Below are 21,118 nucleotides of genomic sequence, written 5' to 3' on the forward strand. Positions count from 1 at the left end.
TCCCCCACAAGTCCAAAGGCGTGGTATAGGTGAATTGGGTAAGCTAAAATTGGCTGCATGAGTGAGAATGGATGTTTCCCAGTGATGGGTTGCAGTTGGAAGAGCATCCGCTGCGTAAAACATAAGCTGGATAAATTGGCGGTTCACTCCGCTGTGGCGACCCCAGATTAAGAGACTAAGCCGAAAAGAAAATGAATGAATATTATGGTTTGTTTCTTCAATTAATAAAATAACTAAATCCAAAAATTACACCATTTAAGTTTTGTTGTTTTAATTTACTTAAGCAACAACAAAACAATTAAATCACAAATAATACTCAAAGTAAAATCAAAACAGAAACCGAAAAAATAGATTAAAACATAGAAATAAAAAACAAAAAAAGCAACCATAAAGCAATAAAAATCACAAAAATACTCAGAAGTCAGAAAATGTTGAAAATAAACATAAAAGACTACAAAAATAATTAAAATGTAAACGAAAAGAAAGATTTTTTTATATTTAACAGATGTACTTATATTTACAGTAATAATGAAAAAAAATCAGAACAACAAAACCTAATACTAACACAAAGTAAAACCAAACGTATAAAATAATTAAAAACTAATTCATAACAACAACCATAAAGGCAAACACAATTACATCACAAAAAACTACAAATAAGTATCGATATAAAAAAATAAAAAATAAAGGCGACGCAGTAGGTAGTGCTGTCGCCTTAGAGCAAGAAGTTCGCTGGTTCGAGCCTCGGCTGGGTCAGTTGGTGTTTCTGTGTGGAGTTTGCATGTTCTCGCTGCGTTCGCGTGGGTTTCCTCCGGGTGCTCCGGTTTCCCCCACAGTCCAAGGACGTGTAGTTCAGGTGAATTCGGTAAGCTAAATTCTCTGTAGTGTATGAGTTTGAATGATTGTGTGGATGTTTCTCAGTAATGGGTTGCGGCTGGAAGGGCATTGGCTGAGTAAAAACGTGCTGGATAAGTTGGTGGTTCATTCTGCTGTGGCAACCCCGGATTAATAAAGGGACTAAGCCGACAAGAAAATAAATGAATGAAACTAAAAATAATACAAAGTAACCAAAAAAAAAAAAAGTTAATTTGACAGGTGTCACGGTGGCGCAGTGAGGAGCATCATAGCAAGAAGGTCGCTGGTTCGAGCCCCGGATGAGTCGGTTTGCATTCCTGTGTGGAGTTTGCATGTTCTCCCCATGATTGTGTGGGTTTCCTCCAGGTGCTTCCGTTTCCCCCTCAGTCCAAAGACATGTGCTATAGGTGAACTAAATAAATTAAATTGGCCGTAGTGCCAGTGTTAGGTTGCGGCTGGAAGAGCATCCGCTTTGTAAAACATATGCTGAATAAGTTGGCGCTTCATTTCGCTGTGGCGACCCCAGATTAATAAAGAGACTAAGCCGAAAAATAAATGTTTGAATGATTAAATAAATGTTAATGTGCCCTTGAGCAATGCAAGATTTGACACATGAAAAATAGTCATGTTGGCAATTTTTATTAGAAAATAATAAATATTTTTGTCAGAGCTAATCTACACCTTTCAGTAAAAATATGAAACATGTTTTCAGATTTACGCATGTTCAACTGTAAAAGCGAAAACAACAACGTTCCTATTGAAAGAAGCTATTATTTATACTGTATATTGAGCCATATACAGAGAGAAAGAAAAACACTTGTAATATGAACTCTACACACTGATATTTCTCCTATTGCTCAAGCAAAATTCCAATGGAAAAAAATAAAAAATAGTATGACCACATGATGACAAAAATAATTCTTGTAATCATAAGGCACTTTCTCCACTTGAGGGTCAGACGGGTGAATGAGGAAATGCTGACTGTTGATTATTGCAGTCTTTGATATTTCAGTCATCATCCAACATCAGGTTCAGCGAATGGTCCTTTGACTGCTCAATGCTATAAAAACAATGTGGCAATTTTTTTAAATGAGCCAATAAAACACAAAACAGCCTAACATCACCCAATGGCTCGCCCAGTTTAGCTCCGACCACTTCTGAATAGTGTGACTGGCCATGTAGCCCTGTGTGTGAAAAAATACTGTTACAAAGAATCCTATTCAATTAAATAAAATGTATTAGTTACTAAATCTTTACACTAGTTTAAATGCATTCTATATGACAAAATAACTGAAAATTCTCACCTCCTCATCGTGCATTTCATCCATTTCAGAGTCAAATAATGATCCCAAGTAAGTCAAATGGAATATTGACAGAGCACTGAAGAACAGGTTTACAACATAAACCCACACAGTCTATAAAAAGAAATAAAGGCATCTCAATATACAAATATAACTCCATATGAAACTTTAGCAGAAATTCAGCTAAAAAATCTAGTTTCAAGACAGGACACCTTCTTGTTTTGGTGATGGCAGTCACTTGGGCAGCGTTTTGACAGTATACAAGCACTGAAAATAGCAGCCAAGCGCTTTCTCAGAACTGCAAGAGAAAACAAACACAGTATTTCAGTCTTGTTGGCAAGACCGCTAATGTGGCATCAATTACACACGCTACAATTTCTTGTCTGCTGACATTCGTGTCATTATGATGACTCCATGACATGTGTCAAATTTAATAAATGATAGTAAGAAAGCTTTTTTTATTATTACTGGCAAGGGTTCATTAATAAACCAAATTGTTTACCGTGTTCAACATATGTGATGAATCCCAAAGACAACAGTACAGCCCCCAGATGAAAGCTGAGACCCTGTTAAACAACACAAACAATTCATGACTAAAAATACATATTGTTCAAAACTTTGGGGTCAGTATGATTTTATAAATGAAGGAAATAATACTATTCATCAAGGATGCATCAAGTACATAAAAAATTTGTGTAAATACATTTATATTGTTAGAAAGGAATCCCATTGTACCAAAAAGCTGTTACTATTAATAAAACAAAAAAACCTAGAAAAAAATATTTTTTCATAGAAAAATTAAAAATATTTAATATGTATTATATAATTCAATAAAAATACCAAATATGTAGAAAAGAAAGAAAAACAGCATTAGAATGATATCTAAATAATTTTAGGAGACTGCATTTTTTAAAATTGTTATATTTCAAAATATTATTGTTTTACTGCAAAAATCTAACAAATGCAGCCTTGGTGAACAAAAGACATCACTATAAAAAACCCTCCAAAAAAAAAAAAAAAAAACGAACACACCCAGCATTAGCATCATTTCTATCAAAGCACTGTCCTAAATGAACCACCAGAGGGCTCTACTCAACTACAATCGTTTGTAACGTGATATTTCCTAGTTTAGAAGTAGATTACTATGTGATTCAACAGACCTACCCCTCACTGACAAAGGTTCACAATTTGTCCCAAACATGTGCCATCTTAATTAGTAAAAATAACCTTTCGTAAAAGGCTTTAAGACCATCACAGTCACATCGGTGTGACATCAGCTTATCAGTTTTGGCCAATGCAAACAAATTTTTATTTTATGAATCTAACATCCAGCTGTGCAAGAAGTAATCTTTTGCTACTGTATTGTTGTTAAATAAAGAAAACATTTTACAAGTAACTTTTATTCTAAATCTGCGACCTTATTAAAAAAAAATGAGCAAATGTTTTAATTTTTGATCATTCAAAGGGCCAGATTCTGACTGAGGAAAGTTGAATGTACTGGACAGTTTATTGTTTACCTAACAAATGAGAATAGACAACAGTTTTTAATTTAAAACTTTATTAGATTTCTATTTTATATCTATTTTTTAATATATGATGCAATAAATTAGTATTTTAAAAATAAGTATACATACATATTTCATTATTCAAAATCTTTGGAAAATATTTTGGTCCATATTTTGTGTCGCACCATCTGGTCACAAACCAGCCGTCTGAGGGAAAGCTTCTTCCCACAGACTATCAGGCTGATGAACACTTCTTCCACACCCCTCACTGCATAACATCAAGATATAGCATGCATAGCACTTTAACCAATCCTTACTTAAAACAATATTGCCTACAATAATTAATTTCCCACCAACAGTCAGACCATGTGTACATCTATTAATTAATTAGTAGTATTAATTAATCTATTAATTGTATTTGATTTTGTTTTTTGTGAGCATCTTGTTGTATTTTACACTAGAGCCAGCACCTAAGCTTTTCACTCATCACAGTTCATGCGCTGCTGCTGATGTGACAATAAAAGTGAATTGATTTGACATGGTTATGATGACCACCCGACAAGCTAATTCAGCTAAAACTAGTGCTTAAAATGTCACTAAATTAAATAGAAAATGAGGAGAATTACTGCAAAAAGGTCCACATTTTAAGAAAAAAGAACCACCTCTTTCACAAGGCTGGCTACAGGCCTGTTACTGACATGTTATGTGCATTTAAAATCAAGTTTTAAAACAGGCTATATACAGGAATCAGAGAGTCAAATTCAATACCTTTTAAGACCTTTTTTAACACTCTTTTCATACTTTTTAAGACCTCATCGCCACTTTGTCTGAACTAAAACATTACTCATATGCTTTATAAAAATGTTTATCCAGAAAGTGTCACCTAAGGAATAGCAGAAATAATGGTGCCGCCTTCGTTACTTCAGTAAACAAAGCAGTGTGACATCAAATATAGCAGGATTTTACCAATTTCATAAACTACATAGCTTTCCAAAGTTTCAAACTTAGCAAACAACTATAATTATACAACTGCATAATCAAAAATGATGCAAAATTTATTACCTTCTAACAGCATTTCAGACTTTAAGGGCCTTAAATTTCTCTAAATTGATTGATAAACTTTTAATACTTTTTAAGATCCCTGCGGACACCCTGTAAAATAATCATAATAAAATGAAGAGAAGGCTTTGGCTTATTTGCACTTGAGTTAGACCAAATTGGATCCATCACTACCATCACGTCCTTTCTTCAAATCCAAGTTTCAAAAAACCAAACACATTCACATTTGCATTAGACTAGTAAAATACAGGTCACTCTTATAACAGGGACATTTTGATTTATGAAAACCTAAAATTACTACCCCGCTTGTAATCCTTACAAATCCCATTTTTATATACTTGCATTTCTAAAGGTCAAACTGGTACTACAGCATGAATGACTATCTTAGCAACACAATGCTTTACAACGAAACACACGCAAGTACAATAGCTTACATAGATGACAATGAATAAGCTGGCAGCCGTGATTGAATTATCTGTGCACACCAGCTGTAGACAGCAGTTTATATCTGGGTCATGGCGTTCTGAGATAAGGAACAATCTTTATCCAAGCTGTCCTGTTAGAGGGAAATTATTTTCCTGGCTAAGGTGTTTTTGCACCCTTAACCAAACTCAAATCTGTTCAAACAGATGGAACCTGAATATGTGCCAACAAACAAACACTGTGGGGAAAAAAATTTTTAAAAAATCACACTTACATGCAACAACGCACTGGCTGTGTAGGTCACCAAGATGGCAGGGAAAGTGCCGAGTTTGAGTGCGCTTTTAAAAACATCTGCAGAGAGTGTACAGAGGATATTTTACATTGGAGAATGAGATTTAGGCCCTGTTTAAACTTAGACTTTACACAATGAACTGTTTTTACCAATAAAGATCGCATATTTACAATGCTAAAGCTGAGTGTGAAATGAAAGGTAGGCAATTTGATTTGTTCATTGCCATATCAGCAATTTTTGACTATTTCAGGGCAAGTTCAATAAAGATAAACACACACACTACTTGAATATACATCATAAAACAGTAAAATTCTATAAACGCTGCATTAGGAACTAACCATAATTAAAATAAATAAGGGTAAATAATTAAAGTAAATAAAACAAATAAAAAACATTTTGGCCAATTAAAATCACACACAGGCACACAAACAGACATTTATAAGCAATATCACGCGAGTTGTAGTGCGATGTGTCTGTATATCGACACTGGTGGGAGGCGTGCATTGGCACGAGGCCACAGGCCGTGTGCCTTAGTGTCCCGCGATGATATACAGCAACATCACAATGCTACTCGTGTGATATTGCGTTTATACAACAATTCAACGGCATAATCGGGTATACAAAAAAATAAATAAATAAAAAAATCTAACACAGAGAGTCTCAAAATCCTTTTGTATGAGGAACTACTTTCCTCCGCCATTCCTTCACATCTGCAGCTGACGTCAGAACAGCAAAAACCGTTGCTCATGCACTAACGTCACTTTAGATCTAGTATTTGAATAATTATCTGCCGTATTGTCTAAAGTGATGACAAAAAAGGAGATTTTGCTCACATTTTATGAGTATAAGGCAGAACAACATGAAATGCCATCAGTCTACAGAGATTTCCAAGTATTTCTCTGTTGCAGTCAGGAGAGCACAATATCACCATGGTAATAATACAGCAATACAACATACAAAAGAGAGTTTTATAATGATTTGATCAGCTGTAGTTTAAAATTAGGCTGGATTTTTATTTCTCAAAGGGCTTATGTGCTCTCTGTCGCCATCTTGTGGATGGACATAGTCAACCGTCTTTGGTCTGCTCAATGACAGGCTAATGGCCATCGATGCACTGTCTGCGCACTAGACTGGTGGTTGCAATCTAAACAACTACAATGCCTCAAAAATACATTATGTTGTCCAACGCCTCCCACCAGTGCCGATATACAGCCACATTGCACTGCTGCTGTGTGATATTGCTCTACATAAAATACACAGCATAATGAGGGCATAAAAAGGTACAACCCTTGTTAAAAATAAATATACTTTTATCCATTTCTAGTGACTGTAGACAATTTTTGTCTATAGACAAATATTTTGGTCCATTTAAACTAAATAAATAGTTTTATTAAACAGTTATATTAATTAGAGCTTGGTCAACATTATTATTATTATGAATAGAAAGATAACACATTGAAAATCAAATGAAACATAGTTGAAACAAAACTAAATCTTATATTTTTAAATTTCTCTTGATTTTTCCTCTTTATTAAAATTGTATTTAATATTTGTTCCTATTAATTATTAATTTAGGTTTACTATTTTTTGGTCATGATTTAAGCAATTAGTTAAATTAGATGTGGCTTCAGTATAATAAATAAATATATAAATAAATAAATAATTACATATATACACACACATATATACACACACACATATATATATATATATATACACACACACACACACACACACACATATATATACACACACACACACACACACACACATACATATATATACACACACACACACACACACACACACACACACACATATATATATATATACATACATACATACATACATACATACATACATACATACATACATATATACACACACACACACACACACACACACACACACACACACACACACACACACACACACACACACACACACACACACACACATATATATATATATATATATATATATATATATATATATATATATATATATATATATATATATATATGCACACACACACAAATATATGTGTGTGTGTGTGTGTGTGTGTGATCCAGTCCCTGTAGATCAATCACTACCAGGTGTAAACACTAGCCACATACATGCATTGAGCCACTTAGACATTGGAAGATTCCAGGACGTGACGACTTCCACCATAGACCTTGGCAATTCCACATTCATAGGTTTGGCTACTGTAATATCCCTTTAAAAAATAAAAAGCATCCCATTAGGTCCCAGTAAATCAGCTATACAAAGACAAAGAAAGAGTGAAAAAAGATAACTACATGCCATTTGAGGTGGTCTTTGTGTTCAGAGAATCCCGCTCCTGCCATCACAGTTGTTGTTTCACTTAAGTAACTGACAAAATAATTGCTAAAGTGAAAAGACAAGGCATTTTCATAAGCGTGAAGCCACCTGAGGACAAAAGGATAATAAAAACAATATTAAACAGGCAATAAAACAAACATTGAAGATAGCTGGTTCATTTCCTCTGGATGATGTAGCCTATGAGGCATGGAGAGTTGGTGGGAGGGAAAAGCGGCTCACCTTCGAGGATGTCCGTCTCCGTAGATGGGAATAAAGTAAGGAAAGAGATAAGGAGCAATACAGGTGGAAATAACCAGGCAGATCTGACCACTCAGAAAGCTCTGAGAAATCTTTCCCAACCAGGCAATGCTCTGCAGGAGACAGTTAAGATATTTGCTGAATAAAAAAGCTCTCTGCTGATGGAAACGTGCCTAGGATATATAAAGATTATCTTTTCTTCATCAAAGAAAACAATTATTTTTCAGAATAACATTTGACATGAAAACACATTCAATTTATTTTAATATGTCAATTTCTACATATGAATAAAAACAATTTCTGAAAAACGCTTTGAAAGATTATGAACAGAGAAAAGCGCTAGATTGATACAGTGACTTGAGGTGACCCTGAATGCTTGGGTGAAGTTTTTAAAATAATCAACTTTATAATTATACAGCTCCGAAACACTATATAGAAACAATAACTATTTTAAAATCAATACACAATTTACACTTTGTATAATGTATAAAATACACTTTTCCTGTGACTGGTAATTTTAAAAAAACAACAACATTATACTTAATAAATAATTTATTTTATCAAAAATATGTTTAATGTAATGTATTAGTTTTAACATATTTCATTATTTATTTTTGTTGTGCCAAAGCCATGGAAATTAGGTGTTTAATCATTTTACTTGTATATGAAAAAATAAAAAAAATAAAAAAATTGCAGTGCTTTCCAGGTTTGAAAATATACTTTTTGAAACACACCTTTTACCCACACTACATAAATAGTTAACTATATTCGACAAATAAAACATAATTTCATTTTTAATAATAATAATAATTGTATTTATTATGACACACATTCTTTTCAATGGGTTAAAAGTACAAAAAGACAGTTAAAAAAGATAATAAAGAATAAATAAAGAAATAATAATAAATTATTTCTTTATTATTTTTTTAATAATAAAGAAATACTTTTATGCTATTTAGAAGACCACTGATCCGCTGACAGGTAAAATCAGCTTATAAAATAGCCTATGTCGTATATTAACAACATCAAAAGAATAAAATAATCAGCAAAAGAACAAAAAGTAATGACAAAAGAGTTTATAAAAACAAACAATATCTCAAAAAATTATCATAACTGCAAGATTAAAACAAGTATATTGTTTTTAAATAAGGCAAATATGTTGATTAACCATTACTATTGGTGTAGCCTACATATATTCTGCAGCCAGTTTACATGTCATTTCTCTTTGAGTATATAGTAGAGTTTAGTATAGTAGAGTCATTTAGCAGCGACGCTACTTTGAATGAGTCCGATTTACTATACAATAAACGGCAACTCCATTTCACGAAAGACAGAGTTAAGATGCTGTTTTTTTATCCCACGTGGATAAACATGGGACTAAGACCTTAAGTATGGTGAGAATGACTGACAGCTTCTAAAATTGTCTAAGAGGCATCCCCTTTTTGCCCAGTAAGCCTACATTGTGTTTTTTATTAGCTAATTTAAGCTATAATTTAAAAGTTAAATATAATGTATAAAAATATACATTATTTGTATTACTTCATAATACCTATAGATGTGATAAGCTTTTTATATTAATAAACAATGCACAGATATTGATGTTTCACAATGTTTTCACACTACATTATTTAAATCTACCAAGCTTAGCTTGGCAACTTCATTGTTCTACTTGCATTAAATCTTAATCCTAAATATCGGAAATGATAAGATTGTCAAGATTTAATTAATGTCAGTTTTTATGTTGTTGATTAATGCACTTACTTTACAGATTTCATTCATTCATTCCTTTTCCTTCTGCTTTTTCCCTGGTTTATCACAGTGGAATGAAACGCCACTTACTTGACAGATTTATAAATTTTACAATTCCGGTGGTTTGTGTAATGTGTTTTATGTTTGGTAAAATAATTTCTAATGGCATCTTCATTTTCACTAATTACACTGTCTTGTTCCAATAAATGCATTTAGAGGTTTTTGCACAAAAAGGTACTGGTGGATTTAGCTGGTTTTAACGCAAAAAAAATGTTACCTTGTTAAAAAAAACAAGTTGTCTAAAGTGACATTTTTGAAAAAAAGGTCTTTTATTTACTGGCTAATAACCTTTTCATTACATATAAAATGAAACTTCTGAACCTTATCAGAGGAGCCTGATAGAAAATGCTCATTCACAAGAAAAGAGGTCTGATGGATTGAGGTTTTTGCATCTGAAATCTTCATATATATTTGAAGTTTTATTTAAAAAAAGAGAAAAAAGGAAAGCGTATAATTAAAAAAAATAATTAACTATAAAATAAGATAACAATAATATAATAAAGCAATAAAAGTTTTATTTACCATTTTACGGCCATTAATTGCATCTATGTAGCGGGCAAAACTAATCCATGGGCCAAAGATGACTGTTCCTGCAAAGAAGAGGTATCCCATGAATTCCAGCGGGGTGGGAAAGGAGGACACAGCGCCTCGATCCAGGTCAAAGGCTAGAGAGATGGCCTTCATGGCAACCACCATCTGGGACCCTGCACACAAACACATCAGTCAGTACAGTACATGCAATGCACCGCCCATGAGTTTTATTGGAGGAAACTGACATTGTAATATGCATATTAAGAGTCTGTTCACACCAAGCACAATAAGTAAATATGTCTGATTTACATTTTAGAATTTTACCCTTCTTGTGTGGCTATTAAGTTGCATGCAGAAAGCACATCCACCCCTGGCAGCAAAATGGAAATGTTTTCTTGCCCTTCTAACATTTACTACTTTTTCTTTGTCTGAAAATCCCTTAAAAACCAATCAATAATAACAGACAAACCTCTCATCTTATGCCAGGTCGCTGCATCTATCATGTGTAGTTCCCTACAATGTAAATGTACAAAATATGTATTAAATATGAACAATGAATAACAATACAGTTGCAAAATGATGACTGGAAGTAGACGACAGACCCCATCAGCATGTAAATGAGGATGACGAGGGAGAGGAAAACCCCTCGGCTGCTGGAGTTGATGCTGAGGAGCAGAATGAGGTAGCAGAGGAGGCTCAGGATGATCACCCACATCGTGTGCATCTCGAAAAACACGTAGAGCACATAAAGACCGCCTGCCAGCGAGCTCAGATGCTTCACATGACACGAGACACCTGTCAAAGAGAGACGAGCATTAGCCTGATGCTTCCAGACCCAACAGATGGACCATTCCACAACATGAGCTGCAGATAACAAGATCGAGAGGGAATATTTTCAACACAAAACACATGACAAATAGCATTAGCTATACAAGAAGCATTTGGGTCATGCATGAATTAGATGAGTTGCTTCTAGTGAAGACCAAGGGTAACTCTGTTGTGCTTTTATCCCCAGTAGGGTGGATTACTGTAATGGAACCAGAAGCAGAGAATTGTAACATATCAAAGCAAGCCTTTAGGTATTTAAACATTAGTTTCCAATTACAATGAGAAGACACTGGAAAGTATTATTACTGGTTTACAAATCAGCAAATGGCCTAGGAACTTACTTAATTAAAGAACCAATGAAGCAAACAGACCAGTTAAATCAAGTCAATTAGAAGAACCACGTTTATTTCAAACTGTGTATAATTTATTTTTCGAAAAGTAATATAATTACTCTACACACTACATAAAATCCTTATAAATCCCAACGCATCTATCTATCCTTCCAAACATCAATCCATCCATCCATCCTTCCTTCCAAACATCCATACATCTGTCCGTCAACCTTCTATCTATCTATCTATCTATCTATCTATCTATCTATCTATCTATCTATCTATCTATCTATCTATCTATCTATCTATCTATCTATCTATCTATCTATCTATCTATCTATCTATTCATCCATCCATCCATCTTTCTTTCCAAACATCCATCCATCGGTCCGTCATCTATCTATCTATCTATCTATCTATCTATCTATCTATCTATCTATCTATCTATCTATCTATCTATCTATCTATCTATCTATCTATCTATCTATCTATCTATCTATCTATCTATCTATCTATCTATCTATCTATCTATCTATCTATATATACATACAATATATATAGTGATCAACTTTTAATTCATTCAAATGTATCAAACATGCACTTGTTGGAAAAATGTAACCATCTTTAGTTGGAAATGTTTATTTTAAAACTTATTTATTCATGGATCTTTCTCTTTTTAAAACTGTTTGAATATAGTTATAATATACGTTAACTTTATATAGAAGATGATTATATAAAAAATATCTCAGAATCCAAAACAATACTCAATAACTTCTTGTTTCTAAATAGCTTCAGCAATGTTGAATGCTCACATATTTTTTTTAAAGCAGAACTGATTCTGATTGTATTCATTGTTCTTAGTGTTCATCTGTTGGAAATGTGAAAGTGACTTTACTCTGTATTATTATCTATAAAGATGAGGTAGGGTTGTGTTATATGCCCCAAAAATTGCATCTCTGAATTTTTTTTTTTTACTAATCTGCAATATTTAATAATTTAAATAATTTTTAGAAAATGTTTAAAAATTGTCAGCTCAAAAAACCCATCAGACTATTTATTAAAGCCTCCGGAATCTGCCCATTTTGGTGTCTGAATTGTGCTGTCTGAACACACAAAACACATAACACATGTTTACTAACACCATGCGGCTATGGTGATTATATCGGTTAAGAATTAGAAATTTCTTTATTATAAACATGGTCTGTTTTAAAACGCTTTAATCATATAAAACATTTGCTGTTCTAAAAATAATAGAGTTGTAACAAATATTTTAATCCCAATTTATTTGCAAAATAATGTTCTGTGGACATGTGTATACATGCTAATATAGCAACATGGCGCCTGTCAGTCAATTTGGTGGGTGGGGAAAGCCACACTCCTACAGTATGTCATGTTGCGGTGGGCAGAAAATCTTTGGGATTTGGATCATATTTTAATGTCAAAATTTAAATGAAAGAGACTTGCTGAGTTTAAGTCACTCCAATATGACTGTGGACACACTATACCTACACACAGTTCTGTCCTAACAGCTTACAAAAGCTGATTTTCATCATAGGTGCCCTTTAATGTTAAATTCACTATTTTAAACTCTCTCTGAACAACAGTCACCTAAAGGAGTGTATTTTCACCCATTTAAGCACATTTCAATCAGTTTTAAATCCTTTTTAGATATTTATTTATTTATTATGCTTCTTTTTTTGATTATTTTATTGTTCTTTTGAAATCCTTTTTTATGCAAAGCAGTTTGAATTAGCACTGTGAATGAAATGCTCGAAATAAATAAACTTGTACTGTCTGTGTCAGTCCAGCAGGTGTTAGAGGGCAGGGGTTGTGGATGATGGACTCACCTAGTCTACAGATGACCCGAGACAGCAGGCAGACCAGCAGAAGCTGCCAGACCTGCTCAAGACCCTGCAGGGCAGTGGGCAACACACAGCCCTCCACTAAAGCCTGCAGGAACTCCATACGCCCATAGGAATCCATAGTGATGTCTCTGGAACACTGTTACACACAGCTGGTGTCTAAGAAGAGAAATGGAGTATTATACGATTGTTTGGTGTTTAAGTAAGTTTATCACAGGCTTAACAATAAGGTAGCTGATCTGAGACAGTCAGGCCCGTTGCTGGAAATGTCACAAGAGATAATCTGCCATTGCAGATAATTCATACTTTTGTTGTTCTTGTGCATGTGTGCATATATTTGCAGGGATTACAATAGCTTTTTAGAGAAGCACTGAAAATATGCTGATTTAAATATTTTAACAATGTTTTTTAAGCTTTTATACAAGTAATATTCTGCACTACTGCCATAATTTGCTAACAAAACTGTACATGCATGTGTGTGTAATATACAAAGTCTCATGTTTTATGGATCTTCAAAAGTCCATTAAGATAAAAAAAGTAAAAATAAATGTTATATATATATATATATATATATATATATATATATATATATATATATATATATATATATATATATATATATATATATATACTTTTTTTGTAAATTTCCTAAAGTAAACATATCTAAATTCTAAATAAATAGCACTTTATTTAGACCAGGTGTGCCCAAACCTTTTCTTAAAAGTGGCCAAAAATCAAACTTGATTGAGGGCTGTGGGCCGAAGTTAAATATACCAAACCGTATTACATTAAATTTTCCATGGGTAATTTCCTAATTTGTTTGCTAATATTTTAAAATAACTAGAAACCAGTGCTTTTAATTAATGAGGCAGTATAATTTAATGTTTTATAATCAACTTATTATAGTAAAACATAAACAATTACATTTATAAGACAATGGAGCTCAATAATGAACACAATAGTTGAGCTGATCCTGCCTTTGCCTTGATTTGCTCACCGATGTCTTGTGCAAAGTCTGTTTTTAAAATCAGATTTATTTACAACATTTAAATTAACCTTTAACTATTAATTTTAGTAAGCTTTTTGTAGCTCCTCAATTAAACAAAGAAAAAAAAAAACGTTATTTTAAATGAGAAATCTCTGTCAAATGCATTCACCCCAACCAACTCTCCATCATTCCCTCTCTTTTTAAATGAGATGGTGGGTCAAACCAAAAGTTGCCATAGGCCAACTTTGAACACCTCTGATTTAAACGATGATTGTCTCAGTAAATATATATATATATATATATATATATATATATATATATATATATATATATATATATATATATATATATATATATATATATATATTTATTTTTTTTTTTTACCCTAAGATTTGAGAATTTCAAATAGCTGTATCTCTATCAATTATTATCTTATGAATTACAATTTTTTCCCAGTAAATGTGTGTTTGTGAATGCATATTTGCCATGGTATTAATAACACTTACTTATCTCCTTGAATATACATTATTTATTATTATAGCATATTATTATTATAGCCTTGCTTGTTTTATTTATATTATTTTATGTATTATTTAGCTAACAAGCTAAAAAAAAATGCTAAAATAAAACATGCAATAAATAATAAAAATAATTTCATCTAAACTATTGGGCCAAAGAGGAAAGCCTTAAAATCCATTTTGGTTCAGGGTTCAGACAGAGACGGGCAGAGGATTCTGGAAGGATCAATTCATGTTCTGAATGATAACTGTGCTAATCTGTGCTCATGTAAACAGTTTAACAGCCCTTCACATTAAAACAGAGATTATATAATGCATGTGCATGAACAGGATGAGACAAGCTTTTCTGAGCACTCAATGGTTTCGCATGTTGATCCGTTCATTTTATCGTATAGGAATGTGGTTTTTGTTTGAGCTCTCGCCTCTTACATAGATATATAGCCATTTGGAAAACAAAATTATATTTTAGTAACATTAACCAACTTGAAGCTGACTTTAAAATGTCTTATGCAGCGGATCAAAAGCAAACCAGATTGTTAGATTTTGAAGGAAGATTCGCTCGCTGCTGCTCTTCCACATGATTCTTACCGATCTCCAGCAGCAGCACAAGCTCACACCCGGAAGTAGGATGAGGATTTTTCCAGTGAAACGTGTCGTCCAGCTTATCCAGGTGTTCTTTCCATCCCGTTAGCGAGATCATAAACATCTGCAACACTCAGTGGAGAAACGCAACCTCTGTCGTGTAAAAATAAACATACCGGAGTTCAACCAAACTTGATTCCAGCGCGCGCGCTCCCCGTTCACTTCCTGCGCAGAGCCGGTGGAGGAGCTGGAGAGCCTACAACAGATTTATGGAAATGCAATGACAATACATTCAAGCATTTCTGGTTTCCTTTTTATTTATTTATCCATCATAAACCCATTAAAAAGTCAAAGTTTAGAATTTCACATTCAAGTTTCGCTTATATAAGCGACATGCCTCATACCATCACCCTGTTGTCCAATCCTATCTTGTTTATGATATCAAATCAAGGATTGGGATTTTAAAAATATATGGTGAAATTTTATTGCTCATTGCTTATTGAAGAAAGACAGTTTATCAAAAGTTTAAAAACTATTTGTAAAGTTTTGATTGTTTTTTAACTATCCGAGGACATTTTATAAAAAAAAAATTATATATATATATATTTTTTAACATAGCCTATATTTGCCACCAATGCCATGGTTTGTTAACATGCGCGCACATACAGGCTCATATTCACGGTACAAAAACTTATAAGGCCTGTATAATTATTCATTCATTTTCTTGTAGGCTTAGTCCCTTTATTAATCCGGGGTCGCCACAGCGGAATGAACCGTCAATTTATCCAGCAAGTTCTTATGCAGCAGATGTCCTTCCAGCCGCAACCCATGGGAAACATCCACACACACATTCATACACTAAGGAAAATTTAGCCTGCCCAATTCACCTGTACCGCATGTCTTTGGACTGTGGGGGAAACCGGAGGAATCTCCCACGCGAAGGCAGGGAGAACATGCAAACTTCACACAGAAACGCCAACTGAAGTTCGAACCAGCGACCCAGCGACCTTCTAGCTTTGAAGCTACAGCACTATCTACTGCGCCACTGCCTCGCCCGTCTGTATAATAATTGTATTCTAAAATTAATTAGGCTGGTTAGCTTAATTAATTACATAAACATCAATTATATAATTTCAACAAATACAACATAGTTACTATAGCATACTTTTGCTATAATATAAATAGAGTTCATTTGTTGCAAGTGTAAAAATTACAGTACATAGCGTTATGCACTCACCAGCCACATTACACCTTAGTAGTTCTGTGTCGGACACCCTTTTGCCTTCAGAACTGCCTTAATCTTTCATGTCATAGAATCAACAAGGTACTGGAAATATTTCTTAGAGATTTCAGTCCATAGACATGATAGCATCATGCAGTTGCTGCAGATTTGTCAGCTGCACATCCATGATCCAAATGTGCTCTATTGGATTGAGATCTGATGACTGTGGAGGACATTTGAGTACAGTGAAGTCATTGTCATGTTCAAGAAACCAGTCTGAGATGATTTGCACTTCATGACATGGGGCGTTATCTTGCTGGAAGTAGCCATCAGAAGATGAGTACACTGTGGTCATAAAGGGTTAGACATGGTCAGCAACAATTCTCAGGTAGGCTGTTGACACAATGCTCAATTGGTACTAATCGGCCCAAAGTTTGCCAAGAAAATACCCCCTCACCAATACACCACCAGCCTGAACTGTTGATACAAGGCAGGATAAATCATGCTTTCAAGGTGTTGACGCCAAATTCTGACCCTACCATCTGAATGTCGCAGCAGAAATCGAGAATCATCAGACCAGACAACGTTTTTCCAATCTTCCATTGTCCAATTTTGGTGAGCCTGTGTGAACTGTAGGCACAGTTTCCTGTTCTTAGCTTACACGAGTGGCATGCGGTGTGGTCTTCTGATGCTTTATCCGCCTCAAGGTTCAACACGTGCGTTCAGACTCAGAGATGCTCTTCTGCATACCTCGGTTGTAACGAGTGGTTATTAGAGTTACTGTTGCCTTTCTATCTGCTCGAACCAGTCTGGCCATTCTGACCTCGGGCATCAAAAAGGCATTTCCAAAAGAACTACCGCTCACTTGATATTTTCTCTTTGTCTGACCATTCTATGTAAACCCTAGAGATGGTTGTGCGTGAAAATCCCAGTAGATCAGCAGTTTCTGAAATAGTCAGACCAGCCCTTATGGCACCAACAACCATGCCGCGTTCAGAGTCACTTAAATCATCTTTCTTCCCCATTCTGATGCTCAGTTTAAACTGCAGCAAATCGTCTTGACCACATGGCTAAATGCATTGAGTTGCTGCGTTGTGATTGGCTGATTAGAAATGCATTAACAAGCAGTTGGACCGGTGTGCCTAATAAAGTGGCCGGTGAGTGTGTATAAAACTAAAGGTAGTTATTTAACAACATTCAGTTAAGTCACACACTATGTAATTCTTGCTAACGAGCATTCGATTCGGTGAATTAATTACACCCACACTATTAAATTGATTTTCTAATGATTTGTCATGGTGTTTTGACGTGACAGGAAGCAAAATGAGTCTCACTGAGGTACAAGTGAGGCACAGGAGGAACACTGACACTTGTTTCCATGGTAATTCCTCTTATGACACTGGACAAAGCTCAGTCTAAATTTAGTTCCATATGCAAGACTGCTGTTCCTGGGAAACCTTTTGTAATTGAAAATGTCACTGCATCCACTGTCTGCTGAAAGCAATGTCGTAAATTCTAAATTTAAATCACGTTTAAGCATCTTTAAAAGCAAGTCACGTAGTATAAAATGATTTCTTTGATGAAGTCACATGTGCGTATAATCGAGGGGAATTGGATGGTGATTACGGCAGAATGCACAAGAACAATGGGGAAAAATGTGAATGTGCATTTCACAGCATCTCAGTAAAACAAATCCTCCATGAAGACTGTGCAATCAGCAAGGTAGTCTGCTTATTATCCCTCATGATTTATTTATTATTTTGTCAAATTAAAAATAGGGGGAAAACTGTTACAACAATACTTATATCTAATTGCACGGTATTAAAACGCAATTAGACATCAATTATGCCCCCAATTTGAGAAAGTGTAGTTTCAACATCTGTGCGCTAGATGTCGCTGTTGTTCACGTGGCAAGAAAGCCAAGTCATTTAGTTACTAATCCAAGGCATGTTGTAGATCTTAATAGCTGGGTTCAAACATTTATGGCCATTTAATTAACCTTGTGATTCAATCAAAATGTCACAACTCCATACTTGCTGTCATCCATATTCAAAGTACCATCCAAAAAGTGGCGTATTTTATTTAGGGATTTTTGCATTTGTAAATTACCTTTGCATTTAAAAAGACTCCTTATTTTAGGGTGAAAGCATATTTGACTTCTTATGTTTGATATGTGGTTTAAAAGAAAAAAATAAGTAGTGACTAAGTTTGCCTAAAAGTTTCTCAAAAAAGAAAAACATAGAAATGTTTTTTAGGCAGTAGTACATAAAAGTTTACTTTACGATGCCTTTAAGTAAACAAAATGAATCCTCTGGGTACAGACATGTATCTTACCACATTGATAGCTTTTGTAGTTTTATTTCTGAGAGTGTGAAGTAAAAACATTCATGGAATCTGAGCAGAAGTATAATTACCCATGAGGTTGCGCAGAAAATTTCACCAATCAGAGAGTAGCAGCAAGCTATAGGCACACTCAAATCCATAAAACATATATGGCAGGCACACTAAAAGATATCTATAGATTCGCCCACTCCTAATAATGGCAACAGACATAAATGACTTTTCCTCAAAACAAGTATAGGTGTACAAATTAAGTTATGGCATTATTAATGTTTCATGGGATCCTCATCAATGTTCTTTCGTACAGCCGTCTTCATCTTTTCAGATTTTTCTATACTGCTTTGTTTCAAATGAAAGATTTTTAAGAAATCCCTATAGGGAAATAAATGAATGTGAATGTGCTACTGAAAAACGTGGGCACGGTTTCAGTGAGTTTATAGTGTTCCGTACAGCTTGTGTTTAATGTAACTGTTAAAACAAACTCATGTTTCATGGGGGAAATCTCTGCAATTCTTCCATTGTACAGTATATTCATAGAAGTGTTTAAATGCTTGTCTCTTTTATTTATTTTCATTTCTTGCTTTATTTTAGAATTAAATGCATTTTAGTTTTAGTGAAGTTGTGATACATAATGGAGTAATTAGATGGAGTAAAGGATTCAATATTTAGATGGCAGACTTTGTAAGCAGAAATCATGAATGCTTTGCTATTGAGGAAACATATCTGCACATGCTCGAGGTTAAAGAGGCACATTCATTGACTTCATTATGACATGTGGACATATATTTTTATTTGTAGACATAATAATTTAGGTTTATATTTTTTAACATTCAAAGATGTTTGTATTATGCTGGACATCTTTGTGTGTGCAATAAGCAACCTTAACACAACTTATTTTCAGACCAGCATGCCCATGTGTGCAAATAATGGACTGTAAAAGATATGGACGTAGTATCCGTGACGTCACTTATAGGTTTCTGAAGAGCGTAAGTGAAGCTACAAGTAGGCATGACCAACCATCGTCATTTTGTTTGTGTGTCATTGCACCGACCGTGGGATATCAAACAAGAGCAAAAAAGCGGAGCTACAGATGCCTGATAGCATTTTGTTTAGACAGATTTTTCTTTGGGAGAAATGCTTCACACTTCATTACATGCGACTCAATTGTGTTCTGACTACATGTGCTTGGTTGTATGCTATATCAGTAAAGTGTTCAGTCTTTTAAAACACTGTTGTAATACTTCATGCCACAAAAAATGTTCTTATGATGCTTTTTTACTGGAGGAAAATGCTAACTAATTCTAAATATTTCAAATATAGTCAGTGTTAGTAAATGCAAGGCTAATTATGAAATCCAGGCGTAACACTGCATGACAGCTTTTCAGATGACTGTTCTAGAGGCTACAGCTAATCAATCTGTCAGATTCTGGAGTGCACTACAGGTCTAAAGAAAATTATAAATTATCTTAAATAAAACAAATACATTAATAGATATGGTATAAGTATATAATTTGACTCACCTAAGAAATTGAGGCCACTTAAATGGTTTGTAAACACAATTACGTGCACACAGCCTGCCATATAATCTGATAATTGTAGGAAATTACTCCAAAAGTTGGACAATTTAGCATTGCAGTCAGTGAACATCTGGACTTCCTGGAGCCAGCCCCCAAAGGCGAGTCGATGAATTGCAGTTTCAGTTACTTGCATATTAGCTATATAAGGGAGAGTGAGAGGTTGTGCTTGGTGCAAATGCATATGGTATTTAAACTACATGGCACAATACATAAAAGTGATACCTGCACCTGGCTGAAACTAGCAAATGCCACTTGCATCGCGCATAGCACCGCATCGGTCCAGGTGTATGAAAGGGCCCAATTTTTTTAATTATGTAAACTAATAAATTATTAAAACCACAAAGCTCAATATAAGTGCTTAGAGTTTCGTCTTCTCCTATAATCTGTTATGCTTAGCTATACGTCACAATATAGAAGAAAAAAATCAGCTGCTTCCATTTCATTGAGCCATTATAATTTCCACCTTCCTATAGACCAACTCGCTCCTCGCAGCTCTGCTGATCGATACACCTGG

General features: G+C 34.3%; 1 protein-coding gene across 1 annotated transcript; it reads right to left on the bottom strand.

The window, feature by feature from the left end:
- Positions 1 to 1,473: 1,473 nt before the first annotated feature.
- Positions 1,474 to 15,496, bottom strand: porcnl (porcupine O-acyltransferase like). Its single transcript, NM_199849.1, is given in 13 exon segments — positions 1,474 to 2,039; positions 2,160 to 2,270; positions 2,369 to 2,454; positions 2,659 to 2,722; positions 5,418 to 5,494; positions 7,553 to 7,653; positions 7,740 to 7,865; positions 7,998 to 8,128; positions 10,347 to 10,528; positions 10,825 to 10,868; positions 10,958 to 11,150; positions 13,363 to 13,536; positions 15,472 to 15,496. Coding segments are annotated over 12 exon segments (1,350 nt in total). The 5' UTR covers positions 13,499 to 13,536; positions 15,472 to 15,496; the 3' UTR covers positions 1,474 to 1,940.
- Positions 15,497 to 21,118: the final 5,622 nt, after the last annotated feature.

Source organism: Danio rerio, chromosome 8 (assembly GCF_052040795.2).
Source record: "Danio rerio strain M-AB ecotype USA chromosome 8, GRCz13ab, whole genome shotgun sequence".
NCBI classification, from domain to species: Eukaryota; Metazoa; Chordata; class Actinopteri; order Cypriniformes; family Danionidae; genus Danio; species Danio rerio.